The sequence below is a fragment of the Opisthocomus hoazin genome, chromosome 14 (assembly GCF_030867145.1).
Source record: "Opisthocomus hoazin isolate bOpiHoa1 chromosome 14, bOpiHoa1.hap1, whole genome shotgun sequence".
NCBI lineage: Eukaryota > Metazoa > Chordata > Aves > Opisthocomiformes > Opisthocomidae > Opisthocomus > Opisthocomus hoazin.
In genome coordinates this window covers 11590989-11606634 of record NC_134427.1, presented here as the reverse complement: position 1 = coordinate 11606634, position 15646 = coordinate 11590989, and the positions used below count along the sequence as shown (strand labels likewise).

At 55.0% G+C, this 15646-nt stretch overlaps 1 protein-coding gene across 5 annotated transcripts in view; it reads right to left on the bottom strand.

Moving 5' to 3' along the window:
- DRP2 (dystrophin related protein 2) overlaps window positions 1-15646 on the bottom strand; it is a 31423-nt gene that overhangs the window by 3972 nt on the left and 11805 nt on the right. For 3 of the 5 annotated variants that reach the window (XM_075435641.1, XM_075435640.1, XM_075435643.1), the window contains 18 exons: window positions 12901-13034; window positions 11916-12072; window positions 10829-10949; window positions 10048-10316; window positions 9402-9548; window positions 8800-8878; window positions 7548-7608; window positions 7080-7141; window positions 6728-6802; window positions 4490-4691; window positions 4180-4265; window positions 3285-3442; window positions 2980-3146; window positions 2551-2662; window positions 2023-2159; window positions 1689-1754; window positions 827-892; window positions 394-537 (listed from right to left, as the gene is read on the bottom strand). In XM_075435641.1, the coding sequence (XP_075291756.1) occupies window positions 394-537; window positions 827-892; window positions 1689-1754; window positions 2023-2159; window positions 2551-2662; window positions 2980-3146; window positions 3285-3442; window positions 4180-4265; window positions 4490-4691; window positions 6728-6802; window positions 7080-7141; window positions 7548-7608; window positions 8800-8878; window positions 9402-9548; window positions 10048-10316; window positions 10829-10949; window positions 11916-12072; window positions 12901-13034 (2243 nt within the window). The remainder of the gene's footprint in view (window positions 1-393; window positions 538-826; window positions 893-1688; window positions 1755-2022; window positions 2160-2550; window positions 2663-2979; window positions 3147-3284; window positions 3443-4179; window positions 4266-4489; window positions 4692-6727; window positions 6803-7079; window positions 7142-7547; window positions 7609-8799; window positions 8879-9401; window positions 9549-10047; window positions 10317-10828; window positions 10950-11915; window positions 12073-12900; window positions 13035-15646) is intronic. The other 2 variants (XM_075435644.1, XM_075435642.1) reach the window with 1 other exon arrangement.

The following is a 15646-nucleotide window of genomic DNA, read 5'->3' as shown; positions in this document are numbered from 1 at the left end:
TGAGCTGTCCCGCCCAGACCCTCAACCTCATGTGGTCCAGAGCAGCACCATCACTGTTTGTGGGGAGCTCAAGGACAAGAGAGATAGCAGTGCACGAGACTCACTTCAACCAGTTTGGGGTTCAGGAGGGGTACAGGTTCCGGGGATGGGGGCAGGAACATTTTGGGGAACAGAGTCTTCTCCCTTCCTTGGAGAACACACCTGCACCGAGTGCTCCCATGAAGGTTTTAGGGCTCAGCCTAGACACCCTCCAAACCAGCCCACTCATCTCCTCCGATCCCCACCTCCAGCCCCAGCAGCTATTCTCTGCCTCCACTCTGAGCTCTGCCAGGCTTCTCCAGCCCCTTTCCCTTAGGCTATAAACCTCACTTTAAGAGTTGCCCATGGCCCTACCTGTTTTCATCCTCTAGGTGGGCTAGGATTCGCTCCAGGTTTCCCTTGTCATCCATGTTGAGGCTTCCTGGAACATGCTGGCTGCCCCCAGGCTCTCTGTCGGTGATGGGGCTGGAATGGCGCAGCAGGTACTGGTCCTCGTCCCTGTTGCAGGAGGTGGAGAAACACCTTAGTGAGGTCTCACAGGATTTGTGTGCCCTTGGAGAAGGACAGCCTGGAGGGAGCTGGTTTCATATGGGAGCTTGTTCTGGCTGCTCCAGGTCTAGAGCTCAGAAATGGCTCAGCATCCCTGGGTAGATGGGGGTCCCTAAGAGCCTCAGACTCAAAGGAGCTGGGAAGGAAAGCATTTCTGTGCTCTGGCCAGGCAGGGATGGAGCCACAGGAGCCCTGACTCAGCAGGAGGTGAGGAGAAGGGAAAGAAGACAGAACTCACAAGCTATCATCAGGGGATAGGCTGTCATTGAAGAAGGAACAGTTCTGGCTTTCCATTTCTGCAAGCCTGGAGGAAAGAGAAACTGGTTGAGATATGGTCAGAGACACCCTGAATGTCTACTCAATGCACCCTATTTATGGCAACCCCTGCAAGACCCCTCTCTGGCAGGGCCTACCAGCTGGCCTGCACCAGTTTGCCCTTCTTTACAGGCTCTAGAGAGTTTTGCCTTTTTAGAAAACAAAAGACACTGCTGCTCTGGGGCGACAGTCACTGGAATAAAGGGCTGCTGCCATGCAGCTGGCTCAGCCTCCTCTCCCCTAAGCAAAGGAAAGGGGTGAAAGCGTACCGTCTCCAGCCTAGGGCCTGAGCTATGGGCTCCCTGTGCTCCTTTGGTCCCCGCTCTGCCTCGCTCCATGGTGAGGGCAGAGGCATTACCATCCATAAGGCAGCAGCAATGGGATGTGTGCAAGCAGCACTGGTGAGCACACAGGCAGAGCAAGGCATTGAGGGATCTGCCTGGTGAAAATCCAAGCAGCAGCTCATATTGTGAAAAGCGGAAGGGTACATGGAGGCTGCTTCATCACTAAGACATCTGCTGTCAAATGCGTGGTATCTGCTGCCAGTTTGCGTGGCATAAGTCACATTCCAGGCAGGACCAAAGTGGTGCAGGCAGGTGTGCCTGGCCCTGCAGCTACATCTTCCCAACAGCACTGCAGCCTGAACCACTGCAGCCAGCATGCTGGGAGGTATGAAGGGGGCTGCAGGCAGCAGGAGCTCACCATGCGTCTGCCCCGAAACCCCTCCACACCCATTGGAGTCATGCTCCGTGCTCTGGCATGACAGCAGTGCCCAGTGGTGATACCTGCTGGCAAAGTGCTCGATCCGGGAGTGGGTGTCAGCGTGTGGTAACATGGGGGAGGAGGCTGGTCTGGAAGAGAAGCACACTGGTGAGCAAGGCTTGGCAGTCCTCACTTAAAGCTAGGGCTTGGAGAGGCTGCCCTGCTCTCATGTGGGCTGAGAAGAGCCAGGGACAGGCTGGCGAGGGAGACCGAAATCTCTGCTTCTCCAAGAACTAGCAGCTCCAGAGAGAGTGCCCCCTCCAGCCCTCCCATGGGAGCTCTATCTTGCAGTTGAGATGCTGCTTCCATCTGTGGGGCCAGCATATCAGGCAGGGTTGAAAGGAACAGCCAACTCACGTCTCAGAGAATTCAGCCTCAAGTACAGACTGGACAGGCAGGTAACCTCTCTGCGGGTGCTTGCTGAAGTACTGCTTGGACCGAAACTTGTTCTTCAGCGTCGTGGCAAAGTCTCTCATGTTCTCACTGGAAGTGGTCTGCAGAGACACAAACATTACAAAGGTGCAGCTTAATGAAAAGTGAGGGACCACAGGAGAGCATCTGAAGGAAAGAAGTCCCTTCAGGCTGGGCACAAGTTCCACTGAGGAAGAGGCAGACACAACTGAGGAAACAAGGAGGACACACGGCAGGTCTGTCAACCTGGCATGGGGCCTGGCACAAGCCAAGCTGGGCACTGGTGGATGCCATGCATCTTCCTCACCACAAGCCCCAGAATAGCAGGGACACAGGCAACCTCCAACACGTGGAGTGGAACAAAAAAAATACAAGGGATCCACTTCTGGGGCTGCACCAGCCTAACCATTGCAAGGCTGCTGCTGTTGATAGGGACCTGCTCCGAGCCAAGACCCTCCCAGCCCAGCCCTATACCGGGGTGTAGTACTCCATGATGGGGTAGTGCAGCTTGTTGCCCTTGCTGGCTCGCCCGGTGAGGAAGCAAGTCTGGCAGATATCCACATTGAACTGCTTCAGGCTCCGATACCTGGAGAGATCAAGAGGCGATAGGGAGGCAGTGAGGGTAAGCAAAAACACATCATTTTGGAGCCCAAGGAGAGCTCAGCAGGGGACAGAGGTGGTCTGTGTTGTTCTTGCACCCCACTGAAACCACAGTGCTGATGGCTGAAGACCCCAGAAAAGCATCCTGCTCTTTCCCCTCCGCTGTCACCTAGTCTGACCTGCCTGAAACACTGCTGCTGCAGAGCTCTAGGTTCCCCCAACAGCACAAAGCAAATTCAGCTCCCTCCTGCAGGACACCATGCAATTCTCTTGGGGGCCAGGTTCCCATCTCACAACCCCTACCTGAAGCCCTTGATGGGGCACTGCCGGCAGACGGAGCACTTGGTCTGGTGCTTCACCTGCTCAGCCATCGTCACCCGGTGCAGCACGGCCAGCCACACCATGGACTGTGGCTCCAGGTTGGCCCACTCCAGGAACTGGGATACCTCAATGGTGGGCTTTCCGTTGCTCTGGGGAGGGGAAAGGAAGGGGCTGCTCAGAGCTGGAACCCAGCTGTGATGGGGTGCAAGCTCCTTGCCACCTCTGGGAGGCTCTCCCTGCCACAGATGCTGCAGAGGGGATGGCACGGACCATGGCACCCTACTCACAAAGCGGAAGCAGCTGCGGACGCTGGGCTCCACGTTGCTGCCCCCGAATGCCGCCACCTCCCCCAGCTGGCGCGGGACCTGGATGGCCTCATGGAGCAGGACGCCAAGGTGCCGCTGGTCACACAGTCCCCCGGCGTTCGCCACTTGGCTGAAGAGATCTGCTGGCAGGACGGACATACGTCCCCGTTAGAGACACAGCTGACATCCCGGCACACTGGGCAGGATGCATGCACGAGGGAGCAGTGTGTGGATCAGACCAGGGGCTCTGCTGCCTGTCTCCGGCCAGGAGCTCAAATAAGAGGGAAAACCTGAGCTATGATTAAATAACCTTTACCAGTGGCCTTCCAGCTCCCAATAACCAGGAGTTTAGAGTCTTCTTGAGACAGAGGTTACATATATCACTTCCTAAACAGCCATAGCTGGCCTGTCCTCTATGAATCTGCCCAATCCCTTTATTTAACCCCTTGGTTCTTCCTATGTTAACCTCCCCACCGTATCCCATGACAGAGAACCATAGTTGAAAATAAGTGAAATAAGGGGCTCCCTTTAATTTGTTTGAAACCTACTACCCAGCCATGCACACCCACTTTTTTTTCCTTCTGGGGAGCACTGGACAGCTGTTGCCTGTTTGCCTTCTCTGCACTGTTCCTTACAGTGCCATGCGAGCAAGATCACTGCAGCACCAGTCTGCTAAAACGCCTCCTAATTTAGGTGGCGTAGGCTTGGGTAGGGAGGGAGGGAGGGAGAGGTGGCAATGCAAGCAGATTAGTCACTGCAGCAAAGCTGTTTCTCTGCTCTTTCTGGGCAAAGAAGGGTTAAGCTGGGACATAAAAACACTCCCACATTCCCCAGGTTACTCCACACCAGGCTCTGGGGAGGGAGACAGGGGACTCACACTGAAACTTCTCCTTGACCTCTGTCCCGCACAGACATGCAATGCCCGTCTTGAAGGAGAGAGCCCTCATCTTCCCACTGCGGCCACTGCAAGGCGAGATATTGCACAGGTTTGCAAATGTTTTGGAGTTTGTTTGGTTTTGTTTTCTTTTTTTTTATGCAGGGGGGTCAGCAAGGCAAGCCTGTGCCAGGCAGCCCCCTCACTAGCAGCCAAGGCCTTTTTTCAGCACTGCCAGCTGGAAGAGCAGCACAGACGTTTCCTTCCAAGCATGGAAGCCCCACAGCTCAGGGGGATGCTCAGAGGCTGGTACCTGTCGAAGACATTCAGCAGCCAGTTGAGGCTCATGTCCACACAGAGCGGCACATTCACCAGGATGCCTCGCTCCTCCTCCAGCCTCTCATAGAGGGCAGTCAGGCAGTGGATGACCTCCACCACATCCATTGCCCGGTCGCTGGGCTGAAGGTCATGCTCACTGAAGATTTCCAAGGCCGTGGCCAGGGTCACCATGTCCACTGCGCAGAAAGCCCAGGCGGAGGGATCAGAGGCAGAGAAGAAAACGGGAGAGGTGAGAACCAAGAAGAAGGAGACACAGAGCTGCCCTGACCTGAGGCAGTCTCAGCCCCACTGGAATGGGGAAGATGCTGGCAGGATGGACACAGATTCCAGAATTGCTCTCCCATGCATAAACCCCTCCCAAAATACCCACATCTCCACCCACAGCAACTTGAACCACCATTCTGTGACCTCCTTTCCCTGCTGCTGTGGCCAGCCATGGCCACAAAAACGCTACCCATGAAAGGCTCTGTGCGGAGCCACAGGAACCCAAATCCAGCCTCTGCATGTGCCAGGACCCTGCGGGACAGGCGTGGGGAGGTGAGGGAGCACAGAGCCACACAGACCGTATGAGCAGCTGCCTAGAGGTGGAGCAGTCCTGTCTCCAGCTCTGACTGACAGCAGGTGTCGAGGCACAAACCTAAAACAGGGCTAGGACAGCATGGGCTGCCTTAGCTACCTTGCTTTCAGATTTCTATGGCTGCAGGTTGTATGTGCTATGGTGTTAAGCAGCCAGCAATCTTTCTTTCCTGAAAGTCTTTCCATTTCTGAGACCATTTACATTCCCAGTGCCCAGGGGGTCATGTGCCATTACCACACTGTAACTTCACTCTGTGGAAAAGTCCTTCCCTCTCTCCTGTCAAAGATGATGACATTTGCACTGGGGACCCCCAATTCACACGCCTGTGGGTATCGCTCCTGCTCACCTTTGCATCCACACTGCCCAAAACTGCATATGGCTCTGACATGTCCCACACTGCCTCTTTCCTACATGGTCACTCACTCCACCAAACCTCTCTCATCATGGGGAAGCTGCCTTGGCAGACTCCTCGCCCTGCTCAAGTACATCTTGAAGAAGCACTTCTTCACATTCTTCCACATCCTTTCTAGGCTGGGAAGAAGGCAGCAGTGCAGCATGTGAGATGCAAGAGACGGCAGACCAAAGATGCACAAGAAGCACATGAAAGGGCTCTGCTTTGCTCTCTGCCCTTTTCCTCACCATACCTGCTGTTTCTGTGGCAGCTGCTGCAGGGACTTTTTTGCAGGGTGATGAAAGCTGACTGCTGCTTGCCTCCATTTGGCACTACATCAGCCCTGAATGTCCCCGGATATGGGACAGCCTGGTCACCACAGTGTCATGAAACTGCTCTGCAGCCAGGGTTCAACTCCCCGAGTACCAAACCTCCCCTCACCCATTGCCTTCTTCCAGGCCTTTCACAAGACATCAAGGAGCACAGGTCTGCCTAGGATCCCATTGCCACCTGGCTGTGTCTCCTCCCTGTCGGGAATGACTAATTCAGGAGCAGGCGTTCCCTCATCCTGCCCCTGTTTAATTTTGACAGAGCTTTAGGTGAGAGGCCTTGCCGAAAGCTCTCCAGCAGCCAAGGATGCCGCATCTATCAGATTCCTGTCCACCTGCTTGCTGATTGCCCCAGAAACTCCTCAACAGTTTCAGAGGAGCAGCTTCCCCTCAGAGTGCCACACCTCGTGTCAAACTCCTATAGCATCATATTCACTTGGCTATTAATCCTCATTCTAACTGGAGTTTTACCAACAGTGCAGAAGTTGGGTTTATTGGCTTCCTTCCTCCTCTTTAATTAGTGAAGTCCCCTCTGCCCTTGCCAGTGAGGCTGATTTCTGCTCTCAGGTACACCTTTGGCTTCTCCTGGCTCCCTTGGAGCTCCTGGGTGAGCCCCTGCCCAATCCCACAGCTTTATAACTCTGAGCTGGACCACTTTGCTCTCAAATCCCTCTGAATAACACCTGCCCTTGAGGTATTTCCACCCTAAGCCTGCAAAGAAAGGCACTGACACAGACACCTCACTGGTGGATTTGCTCAGCTTTCCAGCCACTGGCTCATCTTCCTAGCTCTTCTCGCCCTCAGCTACCTGTCCCCTGGTAGACTCCTGCCTTTGATGTGCTGATAAAAGCTTGTGTTAGTTTAATGCCTTTATAGAGGGAGACCCAGCAGGAGGGAAATACTTCCCACACTCACGTCGCAGGGCTTTTTGCACCCGTCGTAGTTTCATAGCCGTCCGGTACGCTGAGAACTTGATGTTATTCAAATCCGCTGCGATAACACAGGAAAAGAAGAATAAAACCGCAGCTCGACATCCTTATCTCCAGGGCAGGAAGCAGCAGTTGCAGTTCCCAGACACCAGCCCCACCAGCAGAAGCAGAGTGTGTGCGGGAGGAGGACAGGCAGAGCCTGACAGAGGGTGGCACCCCATTGCTTTGGGGGGCCCTGGGCCACCGAGGGGAGCAGGTGGGCTGGGGAAACCTCTCACAGCACCCCATGCTACAGAAAGGCGGATGCTACTTGAATGGTTTTGTGGCAGCCTCCTTACCCAGCGTCTGGTACAACTCCGTCATCTTCGGGTGGTCCCAGCATGTTGTCTGGGCCTGGTGGCTGGAAGGAAAATAGAAAGAAACCATGAGTCAACCTGGGAATTAGGCAGCTGCCATGAGAGATTAAAAAAAGGACTCAGCTGCCCCTGAGAACAAGTCCCCCAGTGCCTGCAGACACTGGGGCAGCTGCACCCCAGTGAGCACGCTCCCCAGCCACAGCAGCATGGAGGATGCCCACAGAAGGATGCCCCCACTTGCTGCCAGCCCCTCCTCCTTCCAGCCAGCATCCCCTCTCCTCTGGGACATCTCAGCTGGCAGGGAAAGCATGGCTTTGCCAGGTTGGGGGCAACATGCTTTGCTGGAGATCAGTGCTCAGACCAGTCTGCTCACTGTCCCCTACTCCGAATTGATCCCCAACTCCTGTTCCCACTGGGCCAGAGAAGACCTGCGGTTGCGAGCACACTCACTTGATGTAGTATGGCACTTTGTTGGGGGAAATGGCTCTCTCCCAGGGTACCTGGACAGAGGCTGCAAGGAGAGAAACACAGATGTCAAATCAACACCAAATGCTCCTTTAGGTTGATGCTGCTTCTGATGAGAGCCCAGCAGGACTGTCCCACCAGGTGGGTGTTTCTGAAGAGGCTGTGCCTTCCCAAATCACCAACTGCAGATGTTGGAGTGGGCAAGGGGATGCTGCCTATAAGAGAGGCACAAGACTGCTGGTCTTGTCAGAGGTATCTTGCCTCCCTTGAGACAGGGGCTCTGAATCTGGCTGAGCTCAGAACTCGGGAGAAGACACTTCCTGACAAGGAATGCTGTGGTCACCAGCAGGCAGGGCTCACAGCAGCTGGGATTTCGGCACACACACAGAGCAGTGCCTGTTTTGGCCAGGCTTGGGCACTCGCAGCATCTGCTGTTCCCATTACTCATGCTCTGTGTGACAGCTGCAGTATCTCAGGAAGATGAGGACACATCCCATACCTGTTGCCTGCCACCCTGTGTTTGTTGTCTAGAGGACAAAAGCCCTTGTATGACCCTCAGCTGTTTTCCCTTGTCACAGGCAGCTTATCAATTCCAGCAACTGGGAAAGTTGCTCTTCCTTTCGGATAGGAGGACTTGGTCTGCAGAGAAACACAGGCCAACAAACCCCACTGGCATCTGGAAACCTTGCAGGGCTCAGCACTTCTGAGGACAGACCCCAGACTCTGGAGCACAATCTGCTGCCCATCCTTTTCAGGTCTGAAAGGTGTAAGCCAGCAGCAGCTCAGCTGTGTAGGAACAGCATCTCTCTGCCTCGCCACAAGAATGAAAACCTCCTTAACGTGCTCATTTTTGGCCTCTGAATGACTAACACGGGATATGGGGGACTGCCTTTTTCTGCCATCTGTTGTCCTGCCCACCCAGTCTCTGAGGCTGGCACAGTCCCAGTATCACCTGGGAGCTGTTGCTGCAAATGTCACAGCTCTTTGCTCTGAAACAGAACACTCATGCCCCACCCTTGGTCCCACAAGGTGAGGCAATGCACCACTAACTTTGGGAGATGCCTTCTGCTCATGTTCCTGTGCACCAGGCACTGGCCTGGGCCCTTTTCTAGCTGTGTGCGTGGCTCTGGGCTTAGCAACAGGACTCTGCACCCCATTCTCCTGTGCCACAGCCCATGCTAAGACACTCTGCAGAGACAGCCTCACAGCAGGAATCCAGCAGGACCTGTTCACGTACAGGAGAGGAAGTGCTGGGAGCCTGGTCCAAAGTCCCGATGGGCATCCTGGAGCTGCTTCAGGCGTTCGTTTATGGAGGCCTGGAGAGTGGGACAGAACAATTCAGTGGCAGCCTACCAGGCATTTCAGATCGAAGCCCCACTCAAGAAGTCTTGTGGATGGACTCAGGCATGCCCCAGCACCCAGGTCTTCTTTGTTCCTTGCCTGCCTTGGTATTTGCATTCCCCAGTCCACTCAGCTCCCTACACCTCCTCCCACAGGCTGAAGCAGCACAGGTCACATCTCTAGCTCACCTGTATCCATATTTGCAAGACATCAACAAAGCCACAGCTGGTACTGACACCCCCCCCTCCCGATCCTGATTTTCTTCAGACAACATCCTTTGTTCCTCCCATTGCCTTTTCCTGCTCAAGACCTCTACAGATTTACCAGCCACTTTCCTCACACTGAACCAATGTTCTCCTCTTCCAGGAACACCAGCTACACCATCCCTGCCATGCCAAGCCTTACTTTATTATCCCTGAAGCTCAGCAGTGACAGCCCTTCCCCAGTGTCCTCCCACCTGTGGTTTATTTGCAGTGCTTGGTCCTGACTCCTTCCCACCTGCAGCTGCTTCCAGTGCGTGTTGATCTGCTCCAGGGTACGGGAGTTCTCCATGGACAGGTGGACATCTGAGATGGCAAGCTGATGGGCAAGATCATTGACCACTTTCACCCCATCCTTCACGGGGGAGAGCTCCTCTTTGAACAGCTGGAGTCCCGTGCCCGGGGGAATAGGCACAGGGCAGGAGAAGAAGGAAAAGAAGCAGGCGAGCAGTCAGGACTTGGATCCGATTCCTCTGCTACAAGCTAGGGTGGTCTAGTGGCTGGCAAGACACTGTTGACTAACCCTCCCACAGGGTACTTTAGTGGGGAAAAAAAAACAACCACACAAACCAGCCAGGCTGGAGATTACTTAAAACTCCTGAGAAGTGGGACATGGACAATCTATGCTAAGCCACTATACCTGTGTAAAGTCTGTAACGTGACAAGGTCCTCAGAACCTTGCTCACAATTGCTCAGGACACTGCAGGCCAAACCCACCCTCACAAAGCTAGGGGGTCTGTCAGAGGGAGGGCTTGGTCCCTGAGACCCCAAGTAACGAGGCTGCATTGGACTGAGTAGTCAGGAGGAGCAGCACTGCCCTCCTGGGAAGCAGCATCTCATCACCTCTGGGGCCAAGACTGGAGCCTGGTCAGAGACAGAACTACCTTGGTTGACTGGATGTGCTCCGGTAAGGAGTCAATGAAGAGGTCCCCAATGGGTTCCCAGGTTTCACGCACGCTTTCAGCCTGGTCCAGTGTCATGCTGAGCTCCTCCATGGCCCCTTTAATCTCTAGCAGCTGCTCCAGCGTCCGTTCAATGTGACGGTGCTGGTCCACACACCGGGCTGTGAGCTTCTCCCACAGCTCACTGGCCACGTTTGCCTGCTTCCAGACAAAGCGGCTGATGTTTTGAATCCGGTGCCGGGGAGAGACATCTGTGAAGGCAAAGCAGATGGGGAAAGGAGAGCAAAAATGAGAGCCCAGCCCAGAGGAAAGTGGGCAAGAGACGGAGGGAGGGCACAGAAAAGGAAAATAAAAAAATCTAGGGAAAACTGGAAAGAGGGAGTAAAACCAAGTGATAACAGTATCCATCTCTGCACCAGCTCCTCTAGGTATCTAGTCTAGTCCTCTATCTGTCCTCACAGGCAGAAGCCTTGCTGCCCTTTAAAATGCTTCCCCAGAGCATATCTGATACTGTCTCATGAGATGCACCCCATCAAGGTCTGCGCCAGCGGCCTCTGCCTTTGCCCAGAACAGAAGCACCGCTCTGCACCGGTCTGACCTTTGTCCAAAGACTGGAAAGAGCCTGGTGCATGATGGTGTGAGGCAGAGCGCTGATGTGCTGCTTTGTGCCACACCAACCACCACCACTTTATCTTCTCTGGTCCATCCCCAGGAGGAGCTGTGTGGTGCTATGGGAGAGCAAGGAAGGGGGAGCTCCACAGACCTTTGCTTTCTGAAGTTGGTTCTTCCAGTTCCTCAAATGGATGCTGGGAAAGGAAAGCCTGTGCTGACTCCAGGACAGAATAAATGTATGGTCCCCGAGACTTCACTTCTTCCATGAAAGCCTGAGAGCACAGAGATGAGACAGCAGGCTGAGCTGGAGAATCATGCCCTTGCCGCCCCCTTGCCAGGGGCTACAGTGATTTATTCACTCCACAGCCCAAACCTCACTGGAGACACAGAGAGAAATTAAGAGAGAAATGTTTTGCTGTTCGGGGAAGGAATGACCGCCTGCAGGAAGGTGGCTCCTGCAGAGGTCTGGACTGCAGCTTTGCTTGAGGGGGGGAGGCAGAGCAGCAAGCCCAGCAGGAGCCCAGAGCAGACTTTGGAGGCAGGCTGGTTTAGGATGTCCTCTCCTCCCTTCCAGCTGCAACCCCCCACTGGTGCTGTCTGCTGGATGGGCTATTTGTGCACTGGGAAAGTGGCTAGCTCCAGCAAGGATGAGGGGTGTCAACAGTAAGCAACAGTTCTGTTTTTGAGGTAAAAACAACGAAAGTCCAATGGCCACTGTCAGCAAGAAGGAAATGCTCTGATCAGGGAAGCAGGAAACTCTGATCTGTCTGGGTTTACCCCAGTTTCAGATGTGATGATAGTGTGCTACTGCAGGGATCGCTCGTGTCCCGACAAGCACGGTGCCTGTAGACTGATCCACATCCTCAGGCCCCAGGGTCCCAAAAGCAGTGGTCAGTGAGAGGCAATTCCCTCTGTTGCAGAGGCAGGACATAAGGAGGAAGCTAGAAGAGGAGTGGTGGGGCCCGTTACAAGCTGCAGCACATGCAGATGTCTTGAGGCTGTAGTGCAGATTTATTGTCTAAAACCAGATGGGCTACGCCTGTTACGTGCCATGGGTATTTGCTATGGGACTGGGGCTCTGCCTTTCCACAGGAAGGAGAGATACAGATGGGCAAGGCCTGGTGCACTCATAGGCTACGGGCATGGGCAGCGACATGGGGCAGGGGTCCCAGAGAGGGCAGCCCTCCTGCAGTCCACCTTAGCAGTGAATGGTGGCAGGCAGGTGCGAGGGAACGTACCGCATGCGTCTCCTTTTCCTGCTGCACCAGGAGGACATCACCCCGCAGCGGCAGCTGTGCCGAGAGCTCCTCATCCTTCTGCCCCAGCCAGTCTATGATCTCCTGGAGAGGCACCTGCAGCTTCCCACTGTGATCGGAAAAGGCCTCCAGCCGAGCCCTGGCAGGAGAGCAAGGACAGCAGGACGGTGGTCAGACAGACAGGAGAGGGGCAGGTTCCCTGGGGAGGGGAGGCACAGCACCATGGCTGAGGTGGTGGCCCCCAGGCACCCACCGGACCCCACCAGTGACTGGCAGCACCCCTCAGCATGGGCTATGCATGACCCTTAGCCAGCACAGAGGCTGCACAGCCAGGTGGGGTATTGGGAGGAGGAAACTCTGAGGCTATTCGTCACCCTGGAGTCTAGAACAGAGGACAGAGCCACTCTGCGTTTGCCTGTGGGTCGGGGCTGTGCTCTGGCTAGCATGGGGAGGGGGAGCTTGGCTTGGTATTTGCATGACTGGGCAGCTTCCAGGAGCCTTGCGTTAAGGCAGCAGACAATTAACACGCCCCAGTTAAGCTCTCCACCATGCTGGCTGTGGAGCTGCAACCTCTGGGGCTCTGGAAGCTGTGTTCCTCCCACGCAGTGGAGAGGCCTCCCAGCAAAGGGACGAGCGTGGAGGAGGTGGTGGCAAGGCTGTGGGGCAAAAAGAGACAAGCTGCAGAAGCAGCAGCGGCAGAGGATGGAGAAAGCAGCAGAAAGCAAGCAGGAGTGAAGGAGGAGAGGGAGAGGAGGATGGGGTGGATAGAAATGGAGGGGATGCTTTCCAGCGTAAGGAGAAAGACTAAGGGGTCTGTGGACAAGAGGGGAAACCGAGGCAAGGTCACTGTGAATTCATGTGGCTCATCAAGCAAACAAGTTCAAAAACCTCCTGACAAGCACATGCAGCGGGCAAGGCTGGAAGGCCAGGCCAGCCCTGGGAGCTTGCTCCGGGCAGGGACTCTTACCGAAGGCTGTGGGATTTCTTTTTGATCTCGTTCCAGCAAAGATTCATTTCCAGAGGCGCCTGGGGCCCAGCGGTACCGCTCAGAGCGCGGGGGGTTACACACGAAGGTCCTGCACCATCCTGCGAGGCTTCAACCTGGGCAGAAACAGAACCACGCTGCATCCAGAGATCGCTGCCCGGTGCTTACAGCACTTGCCTGGGAACACCTAATCCCCTCTGTCCTGAACCCACCTGGATTTTCAGCTCACAAGGGGGCTGTCCTGCTCCCAGAGGGGTCTATTAGCAGCTCCAGGAAAGCTTGTAGCTGTGCCTGGGAGGAAGGATGCAGTGCCAGCTCCAACAGCACTAAGAGCAAAGGCTGAAGGAAGGGCTTACTGCGAATCTCCTGCTCTGCTTGATATCTGTGGTCCTCGGTTAACCAGCAATGAACCTATCTCACTTCTAGGTATTAAATCAGAGCTGGTCTTTGTGTGTCAGTCCCTGAAGGTCTAGCGGCAATTTCTTTCCACGCCATACAGGGCTGCTGTGCTTTGAGAAGAGGCGAGGCACCCTGAGTCCTGTTGCTCCTAGGGACCAAGAGGACCTGCCAACCTCCTTTACGCCATCCCCAGTACTGGGAGCTGCCACCTGCTCCTCTGCAGAAGCACAAGGATATTCCCTGCCTGCACAGCAAATCTGAGATGCCACTTCTCCTCCACAGACGCTGCTTCTCCTCCACACCTCCCCAGAATGAGCAGGGGTGGGAAGGATGCTCTGAGAGGTCTTGGAGCAGATGACAGCAAACCCTAACCCAGCCACACAAAGGAAGCACAATTTGTGCTGTGCCACTTAGCCTGGAAAATTGGGTGCTGATCCCTAGGCAACAAATCCTTGGCGGATGGGGGAAGGAATCCTGAATGCTAAGCATGTAGCACTGTATCATGCTCCTGCTCGTGATGGTAGTGAAGACATCATTGCACATGCTGGTGACAGCCACACACATGAGCAGGACTGAAAGCATTTCACATAGGACTCAGTGAGTGAGAAGGGATTTCCTTTCCGAAAAACGCAGTTTGTTGTGCAAAACACACGGACACATTGCATTTCCACAAGTGAGACATTGACGCCCTTTGTTGGGGAAATGGCAGCATTTAGATCTAATGCTACTTTTATATTAGAGCTCATTTGTGATAATTATCCCCAGGTGATTAATCAGCCATAATTAACTGCATTAGCACTTTCTAAACAGCGCATACAACAGGCACCCCTTTGCCAGAGAAGGGCAGCCTCTGGGGGAAAGCAGCAGCTCTTCCAAGGAAAATGCGCAGATACTTGTCATTTGTCCTGTCCGAGGGCTCCCAGAGGTGTCCAGGGGACAGATCCAGCCAAGCCAAGGAGAAGAACAGGCAGAAGCAAACCAGCAGATGAGGAATTTGGCTGCACAGCTAAAACTATACCCCCTCCAATCCCAGCTGTCAGAGACAAATCAAATGATTGCCGAGACTGGTGCAAAATTTGCTTCAGCTAAAACCATCTAACACCAGGCTGTTCTCTGCCTCCCCGTCCTGCCACTCCAGAAGCATCAAGAAAACAGAGAAAACCATCACCTGCAGAGTTCACAGAAATCTTGGGGCCATGAATAATAAACCACTCCAGCTAAAACTGCTGCTCGCACATAGAAAAATCAATACTCTGCATGTGCACATCCTCACGGCACTAAAGTACGTTAGCCCCACAGCGCTGCCAGGGAGCACTCCAGCCCTCCGCTCTGCCCCAGGGGATACCAAAGCAGGTGATCAGCTCTATCTGGGTGCAAGCACAACTGCAGCACAGCTCAGCAGACAACCCAGTCCTCCCAGCCTTGTTTAAGTTAAAAGCCCGTCAAGCCTGCAACTCACAGACCGTGCCCGGCAGAGGAGCCAGTGACAGTGGACAAGCGGGGGCCAGGTGTTGACCATCTGCTCCCGTAAGACAAACCCCCCCCTCCCGCAAGAAAGCAAAGGGAGAAAGCAATGCTTTCCCTCTGACCAAACCCTAAGCATCCCTTCCTCAGAGCCCCGGCAGCGTCAGCCTGGATCCGCACTCCCCCTCCACCCTTGCACAGCTTTATTTTCAGGCGCAGAACACTCTGCAGGCTCTGGCGAGCGCGTCTACCTGTGCTCAGCCACAGATCTGCCGCAGGGCCGCTCAGCTTCTCCGGAGGAGCGGGCATCGCTTCCCACCCGTCCGGGTGCCACCGGGCAGCACCCGGCGGGGAAGCAGGCAAGCGCCGTGTGCTTGGCAGAGCGGGCGCCCCGAGCACTGACCCCCCAGGAATCTGGAGGGGGGCGGCAGTGCCTCACAGCCAGCCTCAATCCCAGCTTTGTGCGGTGGCATTCCAGCAGCCTCCAACCTGCCTTAACCCCGGTGGTGCCACCGTAGCTGCCTGCAAAGCGCAAAGGGGGCAGAGATCTGCCCGCTGCAGGGCACCCTGGCGTGGGAAAGCCCCTTGTGGGAAGTTGGCCATGCGCAGCAGGATTGCTCCGGGCACTGGGAAAGATCCATCTCTGCAAGGGCATGGCATAGGTGATGGTGGGCTGGGATGGAGTGACCCGCAGAGACCTTGACCTCAGATGCTGCAGCACAATGCAGGGCAGACAGGGGTGTTTGCCATGGAAGAGATTTACCCAGGGAATGGTCCCAGCAAACTTTGGCTACCCAGAAGGTAAATAGTCAGGTCCTTGAGACCTAACCCCCAAGAAGCCAAAGTTGCCTTCCTTGCCCCCAAC